The sequence below is a fragment of the Terrapene carolina genome, unplaced genomic scaffold, assembly GCF_002925995.2.
Source record: "Terrapene carolina triunguis isolate 2854851 unplaced genomic scaffold, T_m_triunguis-2.0 Scaffold62, whole genome shotgun sequence".
NCBI classification, from domain to species: Eukaryota; Metazoa; Chordata; order Testudines; family Emydidae; genus Terrapene; species Terrapene triunguis.
This window is the reverse complement of record NW_020664413.1, coordinates 1,123,667-1,146,831: the sequence shown is the minus strand read 5'-3', so window position 1 is coordinate 1,146,831 and position 23,165 is coordinate 1,123,667. Positions and strand designations below refer to the sequence as shown.

The following is a 23,165-nucleotide window of genomic DNA, read 5'->3' as shown; positions in this document are numbered from 1 at the left end:
TCGAATGTTGTTGATACAAATAAAAATCTATATAAAAGATTTTTTAAAATGTTTTTTAAAATGTTTTATTTTTACATCTGCTCAGTGGTGCTGGAACAATTTGCATAGTGGGGGTGCTCAGAGCCATTGAATCAAACTGTCAACCCTGCATATAATGGAAACCACTTCAAGCCAGCGGGCGCAGCAGCCCCCCTAGTTCCAGCACCTATGCAGCTGCTGGAAATTAAGGGCAGGGCAGGATAGGGTTGGAGTTAGGGCAGCACTGACAGCAGGGCTGCAGGGGGCTCCCTGCACAGCTGAGGGGTCCAAGACAACAGGGCACAAGGTGCGGGGGTGGAGGCCATGGGGTGCTGCTGAACAGTTCCTGCTCCCCTCAATGTCTGTGTGTCTGAAGGAGAGATGAGCAGTCTGCCCACTATTTGTGTAACACGTTAGCAACCCAGGGGGGTTGTTGGAACTCTAAATGTTTGTAGATGCCCGGTTTGCCAGTAGCACTTCTTTCCCCATGTGTGTTTGACTAGAAGGTTGAATTAGCCTTTGCAACCCTAAGACTGGATTACATGGGGCTATAACTGAAGACAATTTGAAAACTGCAGCAAGTGCACAATGCAGCTGTCTGTTTGCTTAGCACAGGTCAGAAGTGCAGGGTGATCTGCACTAGCTTCCAATTTGTTTTGGGGTGTAATTCCAGGTGCTAATATTAACCTAAATGGTTTGGGACCTAATTATCTGAGAAACCTGCCCTTATCCCTCATGTGATACCACAGCAGTTGAGCTCAGAAGAACAATTTGAGCTAACCGTGTTCTGATTTAAACAAGAGAGCTGCTGGCATGGCTGTCTGAAGGGGTGGTCATCTGCATTAGAACCTGCTTCTCCCTCCGCCTCTGGACAGGACATGCTGCAAGGCCTTCAAGTGGGGGATGAATTAGGGAGGTGTACGGAAGTTAAAGAGTGAGGCTTGTTAATTTTCAGTACATAACTAGGTGAGGAACAGCTTTGCCTTTTTTTGTATAGGTGAACCTTTCAAATATCTAGGTGTGATTCTCAAAGTTTATACTAACTGTGATTAATATAGTTAATCTCAACGACTGAACTGGGTAGTGAATTAGAATAATCTTCTGCTTTTCATACTGGTCTCTTCTAGAAGATAAGCAGTAGAGACAATTTGCAATTATTGTCCAAGCCAGGGTGAACTTTTATTTTGCCATCAGGTTTCTGACGCTAGAAAAGATGACTTAGGGAAGGGAGTATTAGCTCTTACTTGTTCTTGGAGGCTCTGAGCCAGTGCCTGCTGAAGTTCTTGTTCCTCCCGCTCTCGCTCCATATCGTACTGCTGCAGCCAGTCAACCTCCCCCTGGGAGCCTTCCGGAGTTTTGTTTTCCTTATTCTCATCAAAATCTTTAGTTATCTCAGTGAAATTGGCAGGGCCTGAGGAAGCAAAGGACATTTATGCTTTTCTGGTCCCTTGTTTGTTACCATCTAAGTCCTCTTTAGGCCCCTGAACTCCTTGCAGCACAGTGGCATCTACTGGTAGAGGGACAACCAATAGATCCTGAGGAATGCCGAAGGATTTGATGAGAGAGGGGAACGCTATCACTCATCTTACAGGTTTGGGACTGAGCAAGGTTTTATCAAAACCCTCTCTCCCCAAACTCTATGCTTTCATTTAAAACCTGCAGCCTTTGCCTAAACAAACATGTCCCATTCTGCTAGGCTTTCACAATGGTGGCTCAAGTGCAGCTAATGGACATTTGCCAGAGTTACAATATGTGGATTTAGACCGTGCTTACATACTACAGTGCCGGCACCATAGAAAAACCTAACATTGAACCTACTATGTTACCTCTAAATAAGACCGAGGGAAGCAGCAAAATCTCCTAAAAGCGGTTAGGGTTTGTCAATTTTTTGCTTCAGTTTAGAGCTAGATGATCTACAGATTTTTAAGTAGTATAAAAGCACAAGTAATTTACAACTGTGTAGTTTACCTTTAAGATGTGTGCAATGGAAAGAAGAAAGAAGCTGTTTTACAAAACTTTTGGAGGGAATATTTGTTGCCATTACTATATGTACCTCTCCTATCTGCAGCATACTTTCAACCCCCAATTGGCTACAGGTAAATGGTCAGAATCCCCCTAAAAAAACCAGCAAAGCAATCTATCTTAATGTGAACCCACCCTTGAATTGGAAAAACAGACTTCCACATCTGTTCATTAGTTATCAGAGGATTACAGGCAGCAGAATGACAGCATCAGCAACATCTTGAAAATGCAGGACCACCAGAGTCAGGATTGTAACCCAGCTCTGTCTAAACCTCTTAAATGAATCGCAAAACAGAATTTTTTACGTCTGTGACTCAGACTTTCATTATAAGGAGCAATACTCCACAAGGTTTTTGGCTATTACACAGCTCTCAGCTATGAGTAGGAGTAGGGAAAGTATGCCCTCCGTAATGTCTAAATTTAGTAGGTCTCCCCCTCCACCTGCTTTGAAAGTACATGAAATTCGGTGTGACTGTGTAAAATGCACCACAGTGTATGTGAATACGGGAGCAGACTCAAGGTTGTGTGAATTATTTCATGTATTGACTTCCAACATGAAGTTTCATTTGACAGTACCTGACATTTTGAGCTAACTGCAACCTTCAGTAGTGTACGGTTTTTGCATTTAATTTCTTAACTCTTAAGAGGAAAAGAAAGAAGGAACTTCATCTGACTGTGTTTTCAGGATAGTGGAGTTAAGAAATAATCTGATCCAAAGCAAGTAGCATGAACAAATTACAAGATTTTAAAAATGTCTGTTAACCAACTAGAAAAGCTGAGACCCAATTATCCCACACTCAAATCAATGGGGCTTCCTCACAGTGGTAAAGTTAAGCATGTGTATATTTGTTTGCAGGATTTGGGGCCACAATCTGTGAAAGCATGTTGGGCTTATTCTGAAGGATTTACAGAAATGTAAGGTGCTGTTTTAGAAAAGGAAAAAAAAAAACTTTTTAAAATTGTATACACAGGAGGCCAAATTAATTACAATTCTATTTATTTTTCACTATGCATCAGAGGGATTTTAGCCTTATCCTTTGACTGTATTAATCATACACAAACAACTGTCTTCAGATATTGCTACTATGCTCCTCAGGATTGCAATTGATTTGGAGACAGTTATAGAAAATAAAGTGTACTCAGAACATGGAAGAGTAAAACTCTATAGTCAGTGAATTGACAGAGGTGATTGTTAAACAGGAGATGGAAAAAATCACCAAAACATTGGTGATGACTAATTTTAGCCGAGACATATTACAAATGTTTGACATGAGAACATTTTCAAAATTCAATACATGAAAAGCTTTAAAGACAGGAAAAATGTAAGATATTTATATATCGCCATGTACATCAGACACTGCCTACAATCCACTCTCATGCAATTCATGCCCCATATATTGCTGATCTGCTGTTGTAAAAAACTTCAGAATCACCATAGAATCTGTTCAGTTAAGATAAAGTTACTTCTCATCCTACCTGATTCTGTAGTTACTTTGGGTTTCTCCGTCTCTACAGACTGCAGATTTTCTGGCAATTCCTGCACCTCGTCCTCTCCAAAACCAGTGTCAGGGCTGCTTGTGGGTTTATCTTCATCATGGTTCACAGAGAATGAGGCTTCCCTCTTGCTAATCTCTAACACAGCTGCTAGCAACTCATCCTCGCTCATTCCATCGAAACCCGCATTTCCCAAGTCAGAAGATTTATCACACTCTGGTTTACTTCGTTTTGAACCCTACAAATGAATGGATTCAGGCTAAAAGGCTTTTTAAAAAGTCAAAGATGTGTCGCATCCAGTTTGCATTTACTGTGCACATTTCTTTTGGGTTAACTGTCAGGAAGTGGGCGTTTGGGTCTCAACCATACTAAATACAGTTCACATATACAGAGTCAATGCCATATGACTTTAGGGACTAACTTTGAATAATAGATCTACAACAGTAGTTTTCTACCTTTTTACATTTGTGGACTCCTAAAAAATGTCAATTAAATGTGTGGACCCCTTTGGAAATGTTAGACAGCCTGCGGATCCCTGGGGGTCTGCAGATCACAGGCTGAAAACCACTGATCTACAACCACCAGGATTTGCAAGATGTGCAAGGCTACAGCGCTCTCTTCATCTGTGATCACCCCACCTTCCCCTTGTGACACCTTTCCAGGTGGTGGTGAGCCCTCACCCTACAGTAACCTCCATATGTGAGTAGCAGAGTCATCACCAATAGGTGTTTAATGAAGTTGGACAGCAGCTGCAAGAGATAAATGTAACTTGAACTGGAAGATGGAAAGAGAACCACTGAACCTAGGCTAGGATGAGAAGAGAAGGGGAAAGAACACAGTTTCTCAAATGAACCTTAGACGGTCTCAGCAGATATGACTAGGAGAGGCCAAAACCTGAAGATCAGGGCAGCAAATAGCAATGCATAAAAGAAAAATAAATGGTTCTCTCACAACGGACAGGCCGGTCAACTCTAGTCGGAAAACTCAGGCTAGTGTTGTATCTTTACGTTGCTGGTCTGTTAGCCAGCTCGTACACTGCTGCAGTAGCCTTCTGTGCTTGTGCTTATCAATCAGCTGAACACACAAGCTGCTGAGGCTACAAACTGACCGCCACACCGGTTACATAATCACGCACTCAGACCAGAGATTATTTCCATCTCTGATGCTGTAGGGCCAGTACTACCATAGGCACAAGACCATGGACAAGAAAGGAAGGCAGGTAAGAGGAGGGTGAAATTCTAGAGAGAAGAGCTGGTCCAGTTAGTGATAACTGGTAGTTGGTCAGGTTCATGCATGTAAGACAAAAAAAGAATTTGAAGACCAACTAGCCAAAGACTCAAAAAGTAATAAAAAAAATTTTTAAGTACATCAGAAGCAGAAAGCCTGCTAAACAACCAGTGGAGCCACTAGACAATTGAGATGCTAAAGGAGCACTCAAGGACAATAAGATCATTGCGGAGAAACTAAATGAATTCTTTGCATCGGTCTTCACGGCTAAGGATGTGAGGGAGATTCCTAAACCTGAGCCATTCTTTTTATGTGATAAATCTGAGGAACTGCCCCAGATTGATGTGTTATTAGAGGAGGTTTTGGAACAAATTGATAAATTAAACAGTAATAAGTCACCAGGACCAGATGGTATTCACACAAGAGTTCTGAAGGAATTCAAATGTGAAATTGCAGAACTACTTACTATAGTTTGCAATATATCATTTAAATCAGCTTCTGTATCAAATGACTGGAGGATAGCTAATGTGATGCCAATTTTTAAAAAGGGCTCCAGAGGTGATCCTGGCAATTACGGGCCAGTAAGCCTGACTTCAGTACTGGGCACACTGGCTGAAACTATAGTAAAGAACAACATTGTCAGACACATAGATGAACATAATTGCTTGGGGAAGAGTCAACATGTTTTTTGTAAAGGGTAATCATGCCTCACCAATCTACTAGAATTCTTTGAGGGGATCAACAAGCATGTGGACAAGGGGCAACCAGTAGATATAGTGCACTGAGCTTTTCAGAAAGCCTTTGACAAGGTCCCTCACCAAAGGCTCTTAAGCAAAGTAAGCTGACATGGGATAAAAGGGAAGGTCCTCTCATGGATTGGTAACTAGATAAAAGATAGGACACAAAGGGTAGGAATAAATGGTCAGTTTTCAGAATGGAGAGAGGTAAATAGTGGTGTCCCCCAGGGGTCTGTACTGGGACCAGTCCTATTCAACATATTCATAAATGATCTGGAAAAAGGGATAAACAATGAGGTGGCAAAATCTGCAGATGATACAAAACTACTCAAGATAGTTAAGCCCAAAGCAGACTGTGAAGAGCTACAAAGGCATCTCACAAAATTGGGTGACTGGGCAACAAAATGCAGATGAAATTCAATGTTGATAAATGCAAAGTAATGCACATTGGAAAACATAATCCCAACTATACATATAAAATGATGGGATCTAAATTAGCTGTTACCACTCAAGAAAGAGAGCTTGGAGTCATTGTGACTAGTTCTCTGAAAAACATCCACTCCATATGCAGCGGCAGTCAAAAAAACTAACAGAATGTTGAGAATCATTAGGAAAGGGATAGATAAGAAGACAGAAAATATCATATTGCCCCTATATAAATCCATGGTAGGCCCACACCTTGAATACTGCATGTAGATGTGGTCGCCCCATCTCAAACAAGATATATTGGAATTGGAAAACATTTAGAAAAGGGCAACAAAAATGATTAGGGGTATGGAATGGCTTCCATATGAGGAGAGATTAATAAGACTGGGACTTTTCAGCTTGAAAAAGAGACAACTAAGGGGGGATATGATAGAGATCTATAAAATCATGACAGGTGTAGAGAAAATAGATGAGGAAGTGTTATTTACTCCTCCTCCTAACACAAGAACTAGGGGTCACCAAATGAAATTAATAGGCAGCAGGTTCAAAACAAACAAAAGGAAGTATTTTTTTCACACAGTGCACTGTCAACCTGTGGAACTCTTTGCCAGAGGATGTTGTGAAGGCCAAGACTATAACAGGGTTCAAAAAAGAACTAGATAAGTTCATGGAGGATAAGTCCATCAATGGCTATTAGCCAAGGCAGGGCAGGGATTGTGTCCCTAGCCTCTGTTTGCCAGAAGCTGGGAATGGGCGACAGGGGATGCATCACTCGATGATTCCCTGTTCTGTTCATTCCCCTCCCATACAACCTCGATTCATCTCCTTTCTACTGCACTTACAATGCCACTGTACAGGCAAGAAGCTTCTTTGGATGTAGCCAACATCTGCCACAACAGACCTCAAAGACAAAACACTTAATTTGGGGGTCCACAAACTCATTCCAATTTGTACATTATTATTTTTCCCCCCATTCTCAATGCATATCCTGGCCCCCAGATTTAAACAAAGAATTTGACTGGATAATTATTACCAGTGACTGACTTTCATCCTATTTCAACTAGTGAGCAGCTTCAAGAGAAGGCAATTTAAATATCCTCTAAGGATTGAATAGTAAAACTGTTGTGCAGCTGACACACTTGAGCTAAAGACTTCAGTGCAGCGCTAATACAATTACCTCTGCTGCCAGTGGGATCCCAAGCCAACACATATAGAGAGGTCAATCAGATGGCCTGGCAAAGCATTCCCCTTCAGCATAATTGTGCTAATTATGAACCAATCTTGTATTTACATCGGTTTTATTCACAGTCTGATAGACTCTGACAGCCCAGACACAAACACGTAAGGGATTTTTTAGGTTTGAAAGGGTATGTTTTCCCCTCTCAATAACAGAAAATGCACATGTATTGTAAGTCCTACAGAGAGGAAAGAATCTTTTACCTTTTCAGGCTCTTCTTGCTGTTGCTGCTGTTCTCTGCTCTGTACATCACACAATCTTTGACTGTGAGCAACAGAGCGTTTCAATGGCTCATCCTCACTATCTGAATCCACATAGAGTGCCACGGAGCTCTTCGATTTGAATGTATACTTTCTGAAAATTAAAAATACAACTATAATTTCCTAGCACTGTAGAAACCTGTTAAACTATTAAAAAAGGAAATTTGGGTGTAACAGGTTATGCAGGTTTAGAAGAGACTCCATTGGAGCATAAGCTTTCGTGGGTGAATGCCCACTTCATCAGACGCAAGCAAGTGGGCATTCACTCACGAAAGCTTATGCTCCAATACTTCTGTTAGTCTTAAAGGTGCCACAGGACCCTCCGTTGCTTTTTACAGATTCAGACTAACACGGCTACCCCTCTGTTAAGAGACTCCAGTTTGCCATATTTAAAATCTATTTACTTAGCAGATCAATTTTCTATCCTAGCTTACCTACTGGTGCATTGAAAGTTACTGCATTCCTTTACCAGGTATTCATTAAAAGAACTTCCCTGCACTTCTGTGTTTAGGTATTTACAGTGCATGGACAACATTCTGTGAACATTCCCCTAAGTGGACTCCATTAGTATAGAGAACTCATTATTATATGCTGTTTAACTTGGGAAATTTATTTAAACACTATAATTATTCTCTGAAACCAAGTTGCATAGATCATAAAGACGCTAAATAGTGTTGGCAGGACAACATTTCACATGTGTAATGTTTTTCAGTTTTCCATTTGGCCTTTTGCAGGTGTTGCTTTTGGTTTTAATAAAACCAAAAGCAAGGAGGGCTCAGGAAGGTGAAAAATAAAAGCACTGTGTATAGGTTAAGACAGTGGCTCTCAACCTTCCCAGATACTGTCCCCCCTTCAGGAGGCTGATTTGTCTTGCTACCCCCAAGTTTCACCTCACTAAAAAACTACTTGCTTACAAAATCAGACATAAAAATACGAAAGTGTCACAGCACACTGCTACTGACAAATTGCTTACTTTCTCATTTTTACCATATAATTATAAAATAAATCAATTGGAATATAAATATTGGCTTAATTTCAGTGTATAGTATATAGAGCAGTATAAACCAGTCGTATGAAATTTTAGTTTGTACTGACTTCACTAGTGCTTTTTATGTAGACTGTTGTAAAACTAGGCAAATATCTAGATGAGTTGATGTACTTCGTGGAAGACCTCTGCATACCCCTGGTTGAGAACTTCTCTACATGCATCCTCCAGTGTCTTCACTTTTATGCAGCGTAAAGTTATCCAACACTACATTACATTTATCACTGTTTCTCAGGAGCTGGCCTCTCAGAATGAAGTGTAGGAACAATGTTCCTCTAACCCGCACAAATAAACCCTAGGATTAAATGACTCTCTTCCAGAAACAACTTTGGTGCGCCAAACATAAGGACAGAGAAAAGAGCTAGCTCTTGGAATAAGAGAAATTTTGCTTCTCTGGTAAACAACTTACAAACCAGCTTCTTGCCGTTATGGTTACAACCAGTTCTTAAGAGCAGTGGAACTATTAGAGTCCATACAAACTAAGTTCAGTTTTCCTTGCTATTGTAGGTTTTAATACTGAAAAAAAATCTAGTTTGTGTTATAATTATAAACCTCAGAAAACAGGCTTATAAGAGAAATGCTGAAAAATGTCATTTGGGCTGTGTGAACACTAAAAGTGTCCTTAATATTTATGCCATTGGAGACGCAATTTCAAGACAACTCTGGAGCATGAAAAACAGTGTAGAGACAATAATTCAAAACACAAAAAACAAGGAGTAAAAATGGAAAAGGAAGACAAAGGTGGGAGAAAGGCAAGACTTATTTAAATGCTCAAAAGTTCTTCAGAGAACTCCCCCAAATCAAGGAAATTTCAGAATTACAACTTACCTACAAGGTGTGGAAGTGCTCACAGTACAGGAATTCACCATTTGGGAGGCTTTCAATGGTCGAGAACTATAAACAGAGCAAAGTATTTATTGCCACAGTTATATTCTGAAAAAAATGTGCATTTTACTCATCTGCTACTACATGCTAGCCCGTGGGCAAAAAAGCCATAAGGAGAATACCTGTTTGTATTTGTTAATCACAGAGATTTAGAGTAAGAATTCTATGTTATGAATATACAAAAGCTGTTCATAAAAGTAATTAACCCTTTCAACTTGATTCACCTCTTAGTGGCACACCCTAGGACAGCTTTGAGATTAAAAGCTTGCAGCATTCCTGTCAGGACTGCAACTCATTCCTTTTTCTACCATCTTTCCAGTTCCTACTGCCAACTCATGACCTGCTCTCCCACAACCTGCCCTGGTGGCTTTACTGGCTCCCTACCTGGCCCACGTTTTCACCAAAACAACTGTCACACAAGCTTTCTGATCCACCTGACCCTCACCTCGGATCCCTCAATTCCATCAACTCTCCCCACACCCACCAGCTGGCTGCTGTTGTAGCAATCCCTTCCAATCCACACAGCCGACTTCCTCTCCAAACCCAAGACTGCTGCATCCAGTTCACCACATGTCACCCCCTACTGCTAGCCAGGAGGATAGATTAAGACTGAGAACATTCAGGTCCTATTACAAACCACTAAAAATCTGACCCTTTAAAGGGTTTTTCTCCTTTCTTTCTTTACAAAAGTAAAGTTTTCAATTACAAAAATATACTGTTGAAAAACCTTATTCAACACTAAGCACGAAGAACACGTGTGCCATCCTGCTGAACATGCCAGATACATCCTAACTCAGTATGCTATTGTGGTTAGGGCACTGGACCGGAACACAAGAGATCTTGGTTTTGTTCCTTGGTCTGCCAGACTGCCTATGTGAGCCTGGGCATGATACTCTGTGCCTCAGTCTGCCATCTGTAAAAATGAGAGGCTATGGTACGTCCACACTTGGAAAGCTGCATGCAATTCTGGTCACCCCATCTCAAAACAGATATATTAGAATTGGAAAAGGTGCTGAGAAGGGCAACGAAAATTATTAGGGTATGGAACAGCTTCCATATGAGGAAAGATTAAAAAGATGGGGACTGTTCAGCTTAAAAAAGAGACAGACTTCCTCATACAACGAACTGTCAGTCTGTGGAACACATTGCCATGGGATGTTGTGAAGGCCAAAAGAATAACTGGGTTCAAAAAAGAATGAGATAAGTTCCTGGAGAATAGATCCATCAGTGGCTATTAGCCCAGACGGTCAGGCACACAACCCCATGCTCCGACTGCCAGAAACTGGGACTGGACGACAGGGGATGGATCACTAAAGACTGCCCTGTTCTGTTCATTCCTTCTGAAGCATCTGGTCCTGGCCACTGTCAGAGACAAGTAACAGAGGGTCCTGTGGCACCTTTAAGACTAACAGAAGTATTGGGAGCATAAGCTTTCGTGGGTAAGAACCTCACTTCTTCAGATGCATCTTATGCTCCCAATACTTCTGTTAGTCTTAAAGGTGCCACAGGACCCTCTGTTACTTTTTACAGATTCAGACTAACACGGCTACCCCTCTGATACTTGTCAGAGACAGTGCATCCGAAGAAGTGGGCTATAGCCCACGAAAGCTTATGCTCTAATAAATTTGTTAGTCTCTAAGGTGCCACAAGTACTCCTGTTCTTTTTGTCAGAGACGGGATACTGAGCTAGATGGACCGTGAGGTCTGACCAAGTATAGCCATTCTTAAGTAATGCTTCCTTACTTCATAGGGCTGTTGCGAGGACAAATTCACAGTGTGAGGTACTAGATACTGTGGTAACGAGCACCACAGAAAAACCTATAAATTAATGGACAGGTCAGCACAGCAAAGGGTGCAGGGGAAGATCAGCAGTGAAAGGGTATGAAGAGCTATCATGGTGTACCAAATATGAAATGAAAGCTCAATCATTCTAGTACTTGTACTGGAAATAAAGCTGAATTATGGACTCACAGGGAACTTCCCTTGGTAAATTCTACCAGTCCATACCCCAGGGGTTAAGGCAGGGTTGTTCCTTACAGAGTGTTCTCTAGATATTGTCCTGACTAGTTTTAAACATCTCAAAGCAAAGGAGCTTCCGCCACTCTTACATCCTGAGATGTAATTCTCCTTCCCCACACATCGTCTCATATTGGTATCATTATGGATTAATGCAGCAGACAAAAGACTTGGCTTTTAATTTCGTAAAGGGAATCACAATGACCTTTGAGAGGGTAGGAGCAATTTTTAAATCTCTTTTATTAATTTGACTCTCTCTAGAGTAGATCTGATGTGTAACATTTGATACCATCTCCTCCCATATGCCATATACATGAACTTAATACCCATGAATAGATAACGGTGATAAATTCTGCTCTTGACACTTACACTGCAGAATGCGCACTCCATCCCAGAGTAAGCGGGGGCCGAGTGCTTTCTGTACAGTGAGATAACAGGGTCAAATATCTTGGTATAACCACCTGCTGCCCAACTTTGTGATTCAGAGACAGTGCCACATTGAAGCTGTATCGTTTCAGATGAAGAATCAGGACCCTGAAAGATAGGAGGCAGGGCAGAAATAACTGCATTAAGTTCAAAGCCAAAGACAGTAGCCAGTAAATAAACACATTCAAAACCCAGCTTGCCCTACCCACAAAATAGTCACCTCAGTTTCAAGTACATTTTATTTTTAGAAAAAAAGTTTTCCACCTCTTGGCTTTCTGACAAGAGATGTTTGATTGCATTAACAGTTAGTTGTGTGGTGAGCTTGAGGAGATGTGGTTCTCCAGGATTCTGGGAGCTAGGACACTTAGGGCTCTGTAGATAGTAAACAGTCCCCTGAACTTAATTTGGGTATTTACTGGCTGCTAGTTCATAATGAAGAGCACATGCTCTCAGCCTGATCCTCTCAGGAGACAGTTCTGCTTACTGCTTCTATCTAGCAAGACCCCGAAGTTGCAGACCATTTTAACAATAGGCAGACATCCTGCTCTGTTGAAGCAGTCAGACTTTGTCAACTCAAGACACTTCCTGATTCAATCAGCATCATTTTGTTCTTGTCCAGGATGAGCTTACGCCAACTGGCTTTTATTCAGGTCCTTATTTCTGCCAGCTAACGAGAGAGCTAGGAAATAACTGATTGCTTCCAAAGAGGAAACAGAGCCAAGTATAATGATCATAGGCCAGTGTCATCAGCATATTCCCTCAAGATATCCCCTACTGACTTAACGTACATGTTGAACAACAGGAGTGGTCAAGACTTAGGCCTTGTCTATACTACTTTGGTAAGTCGACCTAAGGGCTTGGCTACACTTGCGAGTTACAGCGCATTAAAACAGCCCTGGGTGCCCTAGCTCACTCCCCATCCACACTGGCAAGGCACGTAGAGCACTCTGACTCCGCAGTTAGAGCGCTCCTGGTACTCCACCTCGGCGAGAGGAATAACGTTTGCTGCGCCTTGGCTACAGGCGTCAGTGTGGACAAGGTGTTGCATTACTGCACTCTGATCAGCCTCCGGAAACGTCCCATAATCCCCTTAAGTCAAGTGGCCACTTTTGTCATTGTTTTGAATCACTGTAGGAATGCGCAGTGTCTATACAGGGCTGTATCAATGGGACACGCTCTCCCACTGACTTACATTACTCTTCTCAGGGAGCTAGAGTACCGGAGTCGATGGGAGAGCGCTTTCCATTGACCTAACGGGTCTTCACCCGACCTGCTAAATTGACCCCTGCTGCACTGATTGTAGCAGTGCCGATCTACTGGTAAGTGTAGACATGACCTTAGACTGTTTGGCCTTGAAAATCAAGCATCCTAAAGGAGGAAGAGCAATCACTAACACAAACTGGGCACAGGGGTGTTTTTATTAGTCATAAGCTTTACCCAACTTCTAATACTTTTGTTCATGAAACTACCACCAACCTTACAAATATTCACTGTGCGGTGAGCCTTCCCTCTTGTACTACATTTTGTGTCTATTTAGACTGGGCAGGGACCACGTGATATTACTTGAATTATGGTATCACCAAAGGGTCCAAATTAGGGACCCTGCGCTCCATTATGCTAGGTTCTGTAAAACTTACACCATGACAAGATGATCCCTGCCCCAAAGAGCTTACAATTTATGTAATGATTCCATCTATGTGATTAAAAGTACCAAGCACACAATCAGTACTGCTTCAAGAGTACTGTGTATTTCTAATGATATCAGCCTGTCTAGTCTCAGCTACCACCCAGATATTCTGCTCTTTCTTTAGGACAAAGCTGGCAGCTGTAAACCTCCCTTAGAAAACAGGAAAGATTTGATCCTTATTAGGAGAAAGTGTCAAGCTCTGACTTTCCGGAGGGAAAGGTATATAGGGGAGAAACCTCTCTGTACTCTTCCTTGCAGCCCACTATGCTCACTGTGACACAGAAAGACAGCAAGCACCAAGGTAAAAGGGATGGTTGGCCACGCAAAGTGAGGTCCTACACTGAACTCGATGGCATTTCTCTGTCAGTCTGTATATAATGTGGTAACTTTTGAACGCCACATTTGATCTATTCCAAAGTTTCAGGGAATGTTTTAGGCATCAGTGGATGGAATCCTATTGATTTTAGTGAAAAATCGGAAAACCGGAAGGGGAAAGTGGGGAATGCATGGAGCCCCAGGTATCTGGCTAGCACACGTATCAGCTTCAACCAGGTCTACCAAATCTGTAGATCAAAGAATTGATGGCAGCCATTAACAAGTTCCAGCATAATTCTCACCCCACTGCCTATCTCAGCTTTGCCCTCCCTCCCAAATGAGTTTAAAATGTTGATAACATGAATGACTTATCTCCCAGGCCTGGCCTACACTTAACATTTAGGTCAACATGGCTACATTGCTCAGACGTGTGAAAAATCCGCATCCCTGAGCGATACAACTGTGCAACCTAACTCCCCTAGTGTCAGACAAAGCTAGGTTGAGGGAAGAATGCTTCTGCAGCTATTGTTGGTGTAGCTGTGTCTAACACTACGGGGTTATGCAAGCACAGCTCAGGCACTGCAGCTATGCCAATATAGTCCCCAGTGTACACTGTACCCCAGACAAAGAAAATAAATAATGGGGGGCAGGAGGAATGCACAGAGCCACAGGCATGGGGAGGAGAATGGGGGAGGGAGACATTGGAGCACAGCACCGCAGGCATCTGGTGGAGGGGCGGAATGACTTGGGGGGGGGGGGGCATTCAGAGCCCCTGGCTCTGAGGAGGAGAATGGGGCACAATGATATAGGGACACACAGAGACCCAGGCATGTGGCGGACGGGGTGAACAGGGGCATACTGAGCTCCTGGCATTGGGTGCTGTGGAAATAAAGGATAGGGCCTCCGCATGAGATAAGGGAGAAGGGTTGCAGGGAGTCCTGAAACAGAGGGAGATGGAATGGTGGCCCACAAGAAGCTGGGGGGTGAGGAGGGAATGGAGGAATGTCAGACTCCCCTGGTGTGTACAATGAGCTCTGCATACAGAAGCAATGATGCGTACAATCTTCTAATTATATCTACCACTTTACTCTTCATCCTCTTCATTACTCTAGCCCTGCTCTGCCAGGCTGTCCTACGCACCAACACTTTTATCCGCTTTTATGACATGGGAAAGCACCAGAGTAGGATTTTACCCTTACCTGGGGAGCCTATTGAATTTGTGTGTAACAACAGCAGACTTTCCATTACACTTCTCACAGGAATACTCAATCTCCTCTGCCTATGAAAGACAAAGCAAAATATAAGGATGACTCAACCAGATATTTATTGAAAGCAGATGGCCTTTTTCAGTCCAGTGTTTCTCTGACGAAGGCACTCATCTATTTCTTAATTGACTTATCATTTCAACATGACAGACCAAAACATGAATCAGATAAGAGAACAAGAAATAAGCTTACAACTGAAAGCCTGTCAGTTAAGACAGGTGGAATTAGTTAGGGAGAAATCGCTTTTTGCAAATCTGATACACAGAGCTAGAAAATAGAAAGGGTAAAGAAACATTAGTACTCAAAATGAGAGGACAGTAGTTTTGCAAGACCTGCAGCTTTTCCTCTCAGAAACACCTACCATGTAGCTTTTCATAGCCCTTACTGGACAACATTTAATTCTCCATATCCCTAGTCCAAAGCTCCTATTTTTTTCTCCTGAAAGGCCCTCTGCCTCTGAGATCGTTACTGATGTATCACAGTTAAACAGAATTTCATCTCCTCTAGCTGTCTCTGCTTGGAAAAGCATTGTGCGAGGAGTATGCATACAACAGCAATATTTAGACATTGTCCACTGTTTATATAATTCATTTCTGTAAGCCAGCGGTCAAACCACGCCACTACTCTTCTACTAAGGATGGAAGTCTGTACCTCAAGCATAAGCAATGGGCTTATTGTTCAGCCTTAGAAAGGATAAGTCTGTGTTTCCAATCAGTGTATCAAAATAAAATGAAGACCAATGTATATAAAAGGGACCATGGCAGATTTCACTGATTAAAACTTTTGACTACTGATCAGTTTGATTTCACAGGGGACTCCTAACAAAATGCAATACTGTGAATTGTACAGGAAATATTTATCTCCAGTTTTGAACAAGCTCATGTTGGAGGTCTATTTACTGTGTATGCATCTAGATATTTCAAATACAACATTTATTTTTTAATTAAACAGATATATATAGCCTCTGTTCTGATTTAAAGAGAGAGACTAGTTGTCCAACCACCCTAGCACAGGATTGAGAACCAATAACTTCTGAGTTCTAATCCCATCTGAGGTGGACTCTTCTCTAGGATTTACATAATTCTTCTGCGCCTCAATCTCCCTATTTAAGAAACAGTAAAACATGTACATCCCAGGAGCATTGTGAGGATCAGTTTGTGTCTATACAAAACCGAATTCTGTTACTCTTAATATATATTGATGTGACATGTGTGTGAGAGAGACAGACAGAGATGGATGAATGAATGAATGAACAGTAATAAATAAGCATTATGTACCCTGAAAAAGAGATCAAGGGAATCCTGGATGGATCGCGAAGGAAGTAATTTCTTTCTTCGGGGAAGATCAATGGAAAGATCATTAAACTGTTCTCGTTTAGTGACTGTTTCACCACACCTACAATAAAAAAGCACATGTGATTTTGCCTATACGTATGCTGGAAAATCATCATAGTTTATATGGTTTATTTCACAGTAACTTTACGCATGTGGACATACCGAGCCCATTTTAACTCATCAAGATGATAAAGTCTCTCACTGACTGAACTTACGCTTTAATTTTGGGACTTGGGTTTGGTATTTTCAGGATTTAAAGAAAGAGTTCCTGTGAGTAATAGTTTGAGAGCAAACATGAACCTGAACTCTAAGAAGTACTTTGGAGTGATCAAGGGATCTGTCATATGGGAAAGGCAACAGGCCTGGTGGTATAGCTGAAAGCCCTCCAATCTGCATCAACCCTCTCAGGAGGAAAGGAGTCAGCCCAACCTCATGAGGGATCAAAAGGAAATCTGATTTTTTTAAAAAATGAAATACTAATATTTGCACACCTTTAAAAACCTTAATTTCATTTCAGGATATAAATACTGGACCAAAGTAGTATCATACAACTTTTAAGGGCACAATATGAGACACACACAACAATAGTTGTCTAGAATGATGACATGATTAACACCAGCACAGTACCAAACATATGCGGCACTGGCCATAGAGGTGAATGAGCAGGTAGATGTGCTTACTCAGCACATCCTTGTGTAGCCTCCACTGGCATAGCTCCTTATGGAGCTACAGGAAAGCTGCCATTCCCTGGAAGAAACCACTGGGAGAATGACAGAGGAAATGTGGCCTGCCCACTTCTGGGAACAAGCCCTTTCCTGATGTAAAGCACTAATCTTGTCTAGTGGGCATGGATGGGAAAGCAAAAAAGAAAGCACCTACACCGAAACTAAGTCCTCTTTTGTAAAAACATTAAAAAACTAGCAGGCTGCTCGGCGAATATGTTACAGTAAAGAGCAGTGTGGTGTGAGGGTTTACCCTGTGACTACACTTAATCTTCCTGTGCAGACAGTTTTAAGCATTTGGAAAGTTTTCATTTCTGCTTACATCATATGTAGGAAAAGAAGGAAACTGCTTAGTACTACATGTGGCAGTTGGTCTGTGGATGAATGAGATCACAGAACATGAAAATACTTTCCTTCCATCTGCAGAACTTTTACTTCTTAGATTTCAAAAGTATTGTCTCTCTCAAAAATACTTACATTTTACATATGATAGAATGTTGAACCTCGAACTCTAAGTTAGTGATAACTGGACAAGTGTAAACTTTCGTGGCTGAGATGTCATCAGAGGCCCGTCCTGGCGAGTTATCTTCACCAGACACTGGCTCACTCTTCCAAGTTTTGTTTAACTTTTCCATGTCCTCCTTCAGCTGATCCAAACACTGGCTCAAAAACTCGTGTGCATCCTAGAAACGGTGTAAATTCTTTAGATTAGAATGACTCTCTGCATGTCCTGCTTTCAATCTCTCTGCTATACGTGTGTGGGTGGATGGATAGATGGATGGGGATGGATAGATAGATAGATTAAAAAAAACACACAGACTAACTCTGAATGCAATTGTCTTATATAGGATCACATGAAAGTTCTGTTATAACCACAAAACTGACACTAGCCATCCATTCAACTAACAGCTGTAGTGGGGCGGCTGCCCCACTCCAGGAGAGCCGGGGTTAAAAGCAGCCCTTGGAGAGGGCTGTGGCTGGGACCCGATTAGAAAAGGGATTAAGAGCAGCTGAGGGAGGCTGGCTGAGTAGCTGGCCCCAGGTGTGGCCAGCTCAATCAGGGCACAACTGGCCCTGATAAGAGGGGCTGTGAGGCAGGAGACAGTGAGTCTCACTCCAGCCTTGGAGTGGAAAGGACCTGGCTGCCTGGGAGCACAGGGTACCAGGAGCAGAGCAGTGCTGGGGAAGGGCAAGAGGAGCTGGGGAGCTCCAGCCTGGCAGCTCTCCAGGTGGAGGCCTTGTTAAGACCTAAGGGGGTACTGGGGCTGCAGAGGGGCAGCCCGGGGATAGGTAGAAGCAGCTGGTACAACCCCCTTGCCAGCAATGAATGGCCATTACAGACTGCAATCTGCCCCAGGGGGCGGGGGCTAGATGATGACTGGCAGTAGCCACTGAGGCAAGGTGGACATGGGGTTTGGGGTCCGTCTGGGAGGGGAGACCCAGAGTGTGGGGGTACTGCTGTGGGCAGAACCCCAAGGTAACGGGCACCAGGGTCCGGGAGGGACACGGGGGCTTGAGGCAGGAGAGACACCAGCCAGCAGGGGGTGCTCAGAGTGCTGGAATCGAGCTAATTCCTGGACGACCAGCAGGAGGCGCTGCAGCGGTGAGTGCTCAACCTGCTTCACAGCTCCATCAGTATCAACTTGACTCCAATGGGCACAGACCAAGTCAAACAGACTACCGCAGAGCTAGTGCACAAAACACAGGAGCAGTTTGTACAAGAGCGCACTTACATTCTGCATGTAACCCGAGAATCTCTCTGCAGTAGCTGAAATGGCACTTTTCACTTTCTTGAGCAGCTCTTTCTTTACCTCAGGGCTGCAAACATCCTTTTTAGCAAGCAGATGGGCAAAGCGTCTGGAGAAATTAATGCAGTGAAAGGTTGGTTGGCTGGCTTTCCAAATCTTATGGTAGGTAGTGTAAAACCTGAAGATGTCTCTCTAAAAACATTTGCCAAGTCTGTTTTCCATTAGGGATGAGGCAGAGGGATTCAACTTGTACAACACTTCACAAACTGTCCCCATCCCCTTAGATTCCAAATGTTTTAAAACTTAACTCCTGATGCCATCATTTCAGTGGGACTCTGCACTTAAAAATTCCTCCAATGTAAAGAGCACGTAACAAAATGTGTTATGTACAATATCTTATGAAATAACAGCCCATTAAAATAAACAGATAAATAATTAACCCTAATTCTTATGGCCAATAAACACTTTTGTAAATTACACTCCACCCAGCTGCAAGTCTTATTTCTTTTTGCAATACAAGAAGTTGCAACATACAGATTCATTCATTTACATAACAAGAAGCTGAAGAAATCTGGCAAGACAAAAGTTTGTTTTAACTCAGATATACCACTGTTGTTGGTTTAACTTTATTAATAATCAGGTGATCCTCTCTATCTCCAGTTACTGTGATCTAGTTAATTTCATACACACATACATGCAAGTGACATATGAAAAAGGAAAGAAAACTAAAAATTAGCTAACAAAAGAATTGGATAACTTGCCTGAAACAAAGCAACAGAAGTAAAGACAGGCACTATGAAGCATTCACGTCAGTCCTGTTGTACCTCTACACACAATCACACATGGCCTCCATCAGAACATCCTATTATAATGGGGCACAAGAGCTATCTACCTAGTTTGCCTGTAAAGATACAGGGCACCATCTTTAGTGCAGCTTTACAGTGCATTTATACAACTACAACAGGAAAAATATGCACAATGGCCCATTTGACAGACCGCTGAAAGAACAGGACTTAGTTGAGAGCACAAGGATGGTCTTCAGAAATTCCTATTTTACTCTATCTGCAAACTTGACAGTAACATTAGATAAAGTGTCCACGACATGCTCGTTCTATGACTGATATCATAGGTCCAAACAGAGGTCTTATTGCAAATCCTGGCAGGAGGACATTTCAAATGGCATATAGAACTGCCAAGTCCAAACAGTGCAGGAGGGGCTCAAGAAAGATACAACAGAAATAGAAAGGGTCCGAAGACAGATAAAAGCAATTACAGACATAAAAAGACTTCCATCTGAGGAGAAATTAAAGGACTAGAACCATTTAACTGGGAAATGGGACAAATAAGAGGGCATGAGAGCAGCGTATAAAATACTGAATGGTACAAGGAGGGTAGATCAAATACCATTTGTTCTTTCTGGTAATACAAGAACCAGGGGATAGTCAGTGAAATCTGAAAGGCAACACAATTAAAACTGATAAGAGGAGAGACAGTTTTACACAGCACATAACTGATGTGCTGTGTAAAACACAGTGTGTAATTCACTGCCACAAGGTATACCTGAGACGAGCCAAAAGCTTAGTAGTATTAAAAGATCAGATGTCTTTATGGACAATAAACCTCTACAGTTACATAAAGTAGAATAAAAAAGTATACAACATATAAACCCTCATGTGCTAGGGCATAAGCTAACCATTATCTGACTGGGACTAGGAAGATGCTTCCACTATTGGGAAGTTCTTTCATATTTGTCTTATGGATTTGCTTGTACTTTCTTCTGAAACAGCTGGTTCTGCCAATGTCAGAGAAGATATTGGGTTAGATAGACCACTGATTTGACACACTATGGCAATTCCTATGCACCCTACTTTATGTTTCTAAAATCTGTCCCTCAATACACTTATAAATTCCCAAATTATAATGGATTTTCAGAGACAGCAAGAACTGTTTCCAATTTCCTAATTTTACATTGCAGCTAGGGTTCAAGGCACAACCAACTCCTACATGCCTATACTCAAGCATCATGTTCTACAAATTCACCCCAAGGTCCAGTTTGAGTAAAATAGGAATTTCTGGGTATGGAACGGCTTCCGTATGAGGAGAGATTAATAAGACTGGGACTTTTCAGCTTGGAAAAGAGATGATGGGGAGGATATGATTGAGGTCTATAAAATCATGACAGGTGTGGAGAAAGTAAATAAGGAAGTGTTATTTACTCCTCCTCCTAACACAAGAACTAGGTGTCACCAAATGAAATGAATAGGCAGCATGTTTAAAACAAACAAAAGCAAGTATTTTTTTCACACAGCGCACTGTCAACCTGTGGAACTCTTTGTCGGAGGATGTTGTGAAGGCCAAGACTATAACAGGGTTCAAAAAAGAACCAAATAAGTTCATGGAGGATAGGTCCATCAATGGCTATTAGCCAGAATGGGCAGGGATGGTGTTCCTAGCCTCTGTTTGCCAGAACATGGGAATAGGTGGCAGGGGATGGATCACTTGATGATTACCTGGTCTGTTCATTCCCTCTGGGGCACCTGGCATTGGCAACTGTCGGAAGACAGGATACTGGGCTAGATGGACCTTTGGTCTGACCCAGTATGGTCGTTCTTATGTTCTTAAATAAAGTTAATATCAAAAAAGAAAATATCCCACCCAAGCAAATGAAGTTTACCTGATAAGTGCATTGAGTGGAATTTTTTTCCAAGGGATACCCTGCTTAAGCAAATCATTAGCAAACGACTGAATTGAAAACAAGGACTGTAAAATGGCATTCATGTAGCAGGTATTTCCCAAGTTTGAAAATCTGAAAAGAACAAAAGATATTATTGAACATTGACCTATTAAGGCGTTTGCTGTTCTCCATCCCAACTGCTCCAACATAGCTCCTCCCTCCTAGACCATTAGTAGGGTTGCCAGGCGTCCGGTTTCTGATGGGAACACCTGGTCAAAAAGCGACCCTGGCAGCTCCGGTCAGCACTGTTGACAGGGCCGTTAAAAATCCAGTCGGCAGCACAGCAGGGCCTGGGGCTAAGGCAGGTTCCATGCCTGCCCTAGCTCCATGCGACTCCTGGAAGTGGCCGCCAGGTCCCCGAGACCCCTAGGCGCATGGGCAGCTAGGGAGGCTCCGTGGCGCTGCCCCCGACCTTAGTGCCAGCTTCGCAGCTCCCATTGGCTGGGAATTGCGACAAATGGGAGCTGTGGGGGCGGCGTCGGCGGGCATCAGGGCAGCACACGGAGCCTCCCTGGCTGCCCATGCGCCTAGGGGCTGCAGGGATCTGGCGGCCACTTCCTCAGAGCCGCAGTAACCGCCGCCGGGACCCCGTACTCCCTTCCGCACCAGAACCCCCTGCTCTCCAAACCCCTCATCCCTGGCCCCATCCCAGAGCCCACACTCCCAGCTGGAGCCCTAACCACCCTCCGCACCCCAACCGCACCCCAACCTCCTGCCACAGCTCTGAGCCCCCTCCCGCACTCCGAACCCCTCATTCCTGGCCCCACCCCAGAACCTGCACCCCCAGCCGGAAAGTTGGCAACCCATTAGTCATCTTGTATATCTGGAAAGCATCTATGGGTATTTCTACAATCTAAATATAAAAATACTGTGATTGCTCATTTGGTACAGAGAATAATTTTCAAACAAGCTTATTTCTTTCACAAGTTTGTTGGGTTCACTATATCAACTACCAAGTTCTCAGGTTAGAATTTTAGCGAACGATTTTCTTTTCCCAAATTGGGAAAAGGGCTCCTTACTCAGGCACAAGTCTCACTCATTTCAGAACCAGGTCTTGAATTCATTTCTATGTAATTAGTACACTTCAGTCTGCTCAAATTCAGATGACAGGGGGAAAAAGTCGGATATCAAAGTAGCTGAAACTTACCCTTGTAGCTGTTGCTGTGGGTGGCTGGAAAGGGGCACTCGAGGTTTGTTCCATCCTGTGTAGTCTTGATTAGATCTCATTTTTTTAACAGAGAGTGGGGCTGGCTGAGAGAGAAACCCCAGGCTTCTTTTGGCTGAGGGTGTCTGACTTGATATGCTAGACCTACAGTGCACACAAAAAAAGGGGGGGGGGCAATAAAATGTAAGTTTTTGACTGCACTGTTCTTTCAAGACAGTAGCAAAGACAACAATTATAGCCCATGACAAAAATGACAATCATATCAGCCTTATCCATTGCACATGCCAAGGTGCTGCCTATTTACTCATGGCAATTTAAATGGGATTGAGTTGGGGGAGACAAGGCTGTCCTATTCTACCTTTATTAGATTATGTCTTGAAGAATCTCAAAACAGGACTCACA

The 23,165-nt window shown here is 42.6% G+C and overlaps 1 protein-coding gene across 1 annotated transcript in view; it reads right to left on the bottom strand.

Moving 5' to 3' along the window:
* USP37 (ubiquitin specific peptidase 37) overlaps positions 1-23,165 on the bottom strand; it is a 45,665-nt gene that overhangs the window by 4,826 nt on the left and 17,674 nt on the right. The window contains exons 7-17 of the mRNA XM_026647359.2: positions 22,746-22,907; positions 21,539-21,670; positions 18,850-18,973; positions 17,594-17,799; positions 16,338-16,455; positions 14,995-15,074; positions 11,737-11,901; positions 9,295-9,360; positions 7,365-7,515; positions 3,517-3,772; positions 1,263-1,429 (exon numbers count right to left, since the gene is read on the bottom strand). Of these exons, the coding sequence (XP_026503144.1) occupies positions 1,263-1,429; positions 3,517-3,772; positions 7,365-7,515; positions 9,295-9,360; positions 11,737-11,901; positions 14,995-15,074; positions 16,338-16,455; positions 17,594-17,799; positions 18,850-18,973; positions 21,539-21,670; positions 22,746-22,907 (1,627 nt within the window). The remainder of the gene's footprint in view (positions 1-1,262; positions 1,430-3,516; positions 3,773-7,364; positions 7,516-9,294; positions 9,361-11,736; positions 11,902-14,994; positions 15,075-16,337; positions 16,456-17,593; positions 17,800-18,849; positions 18,974-21,538; positions 21,671-22,745; positions 22,908-23,165) is intronic.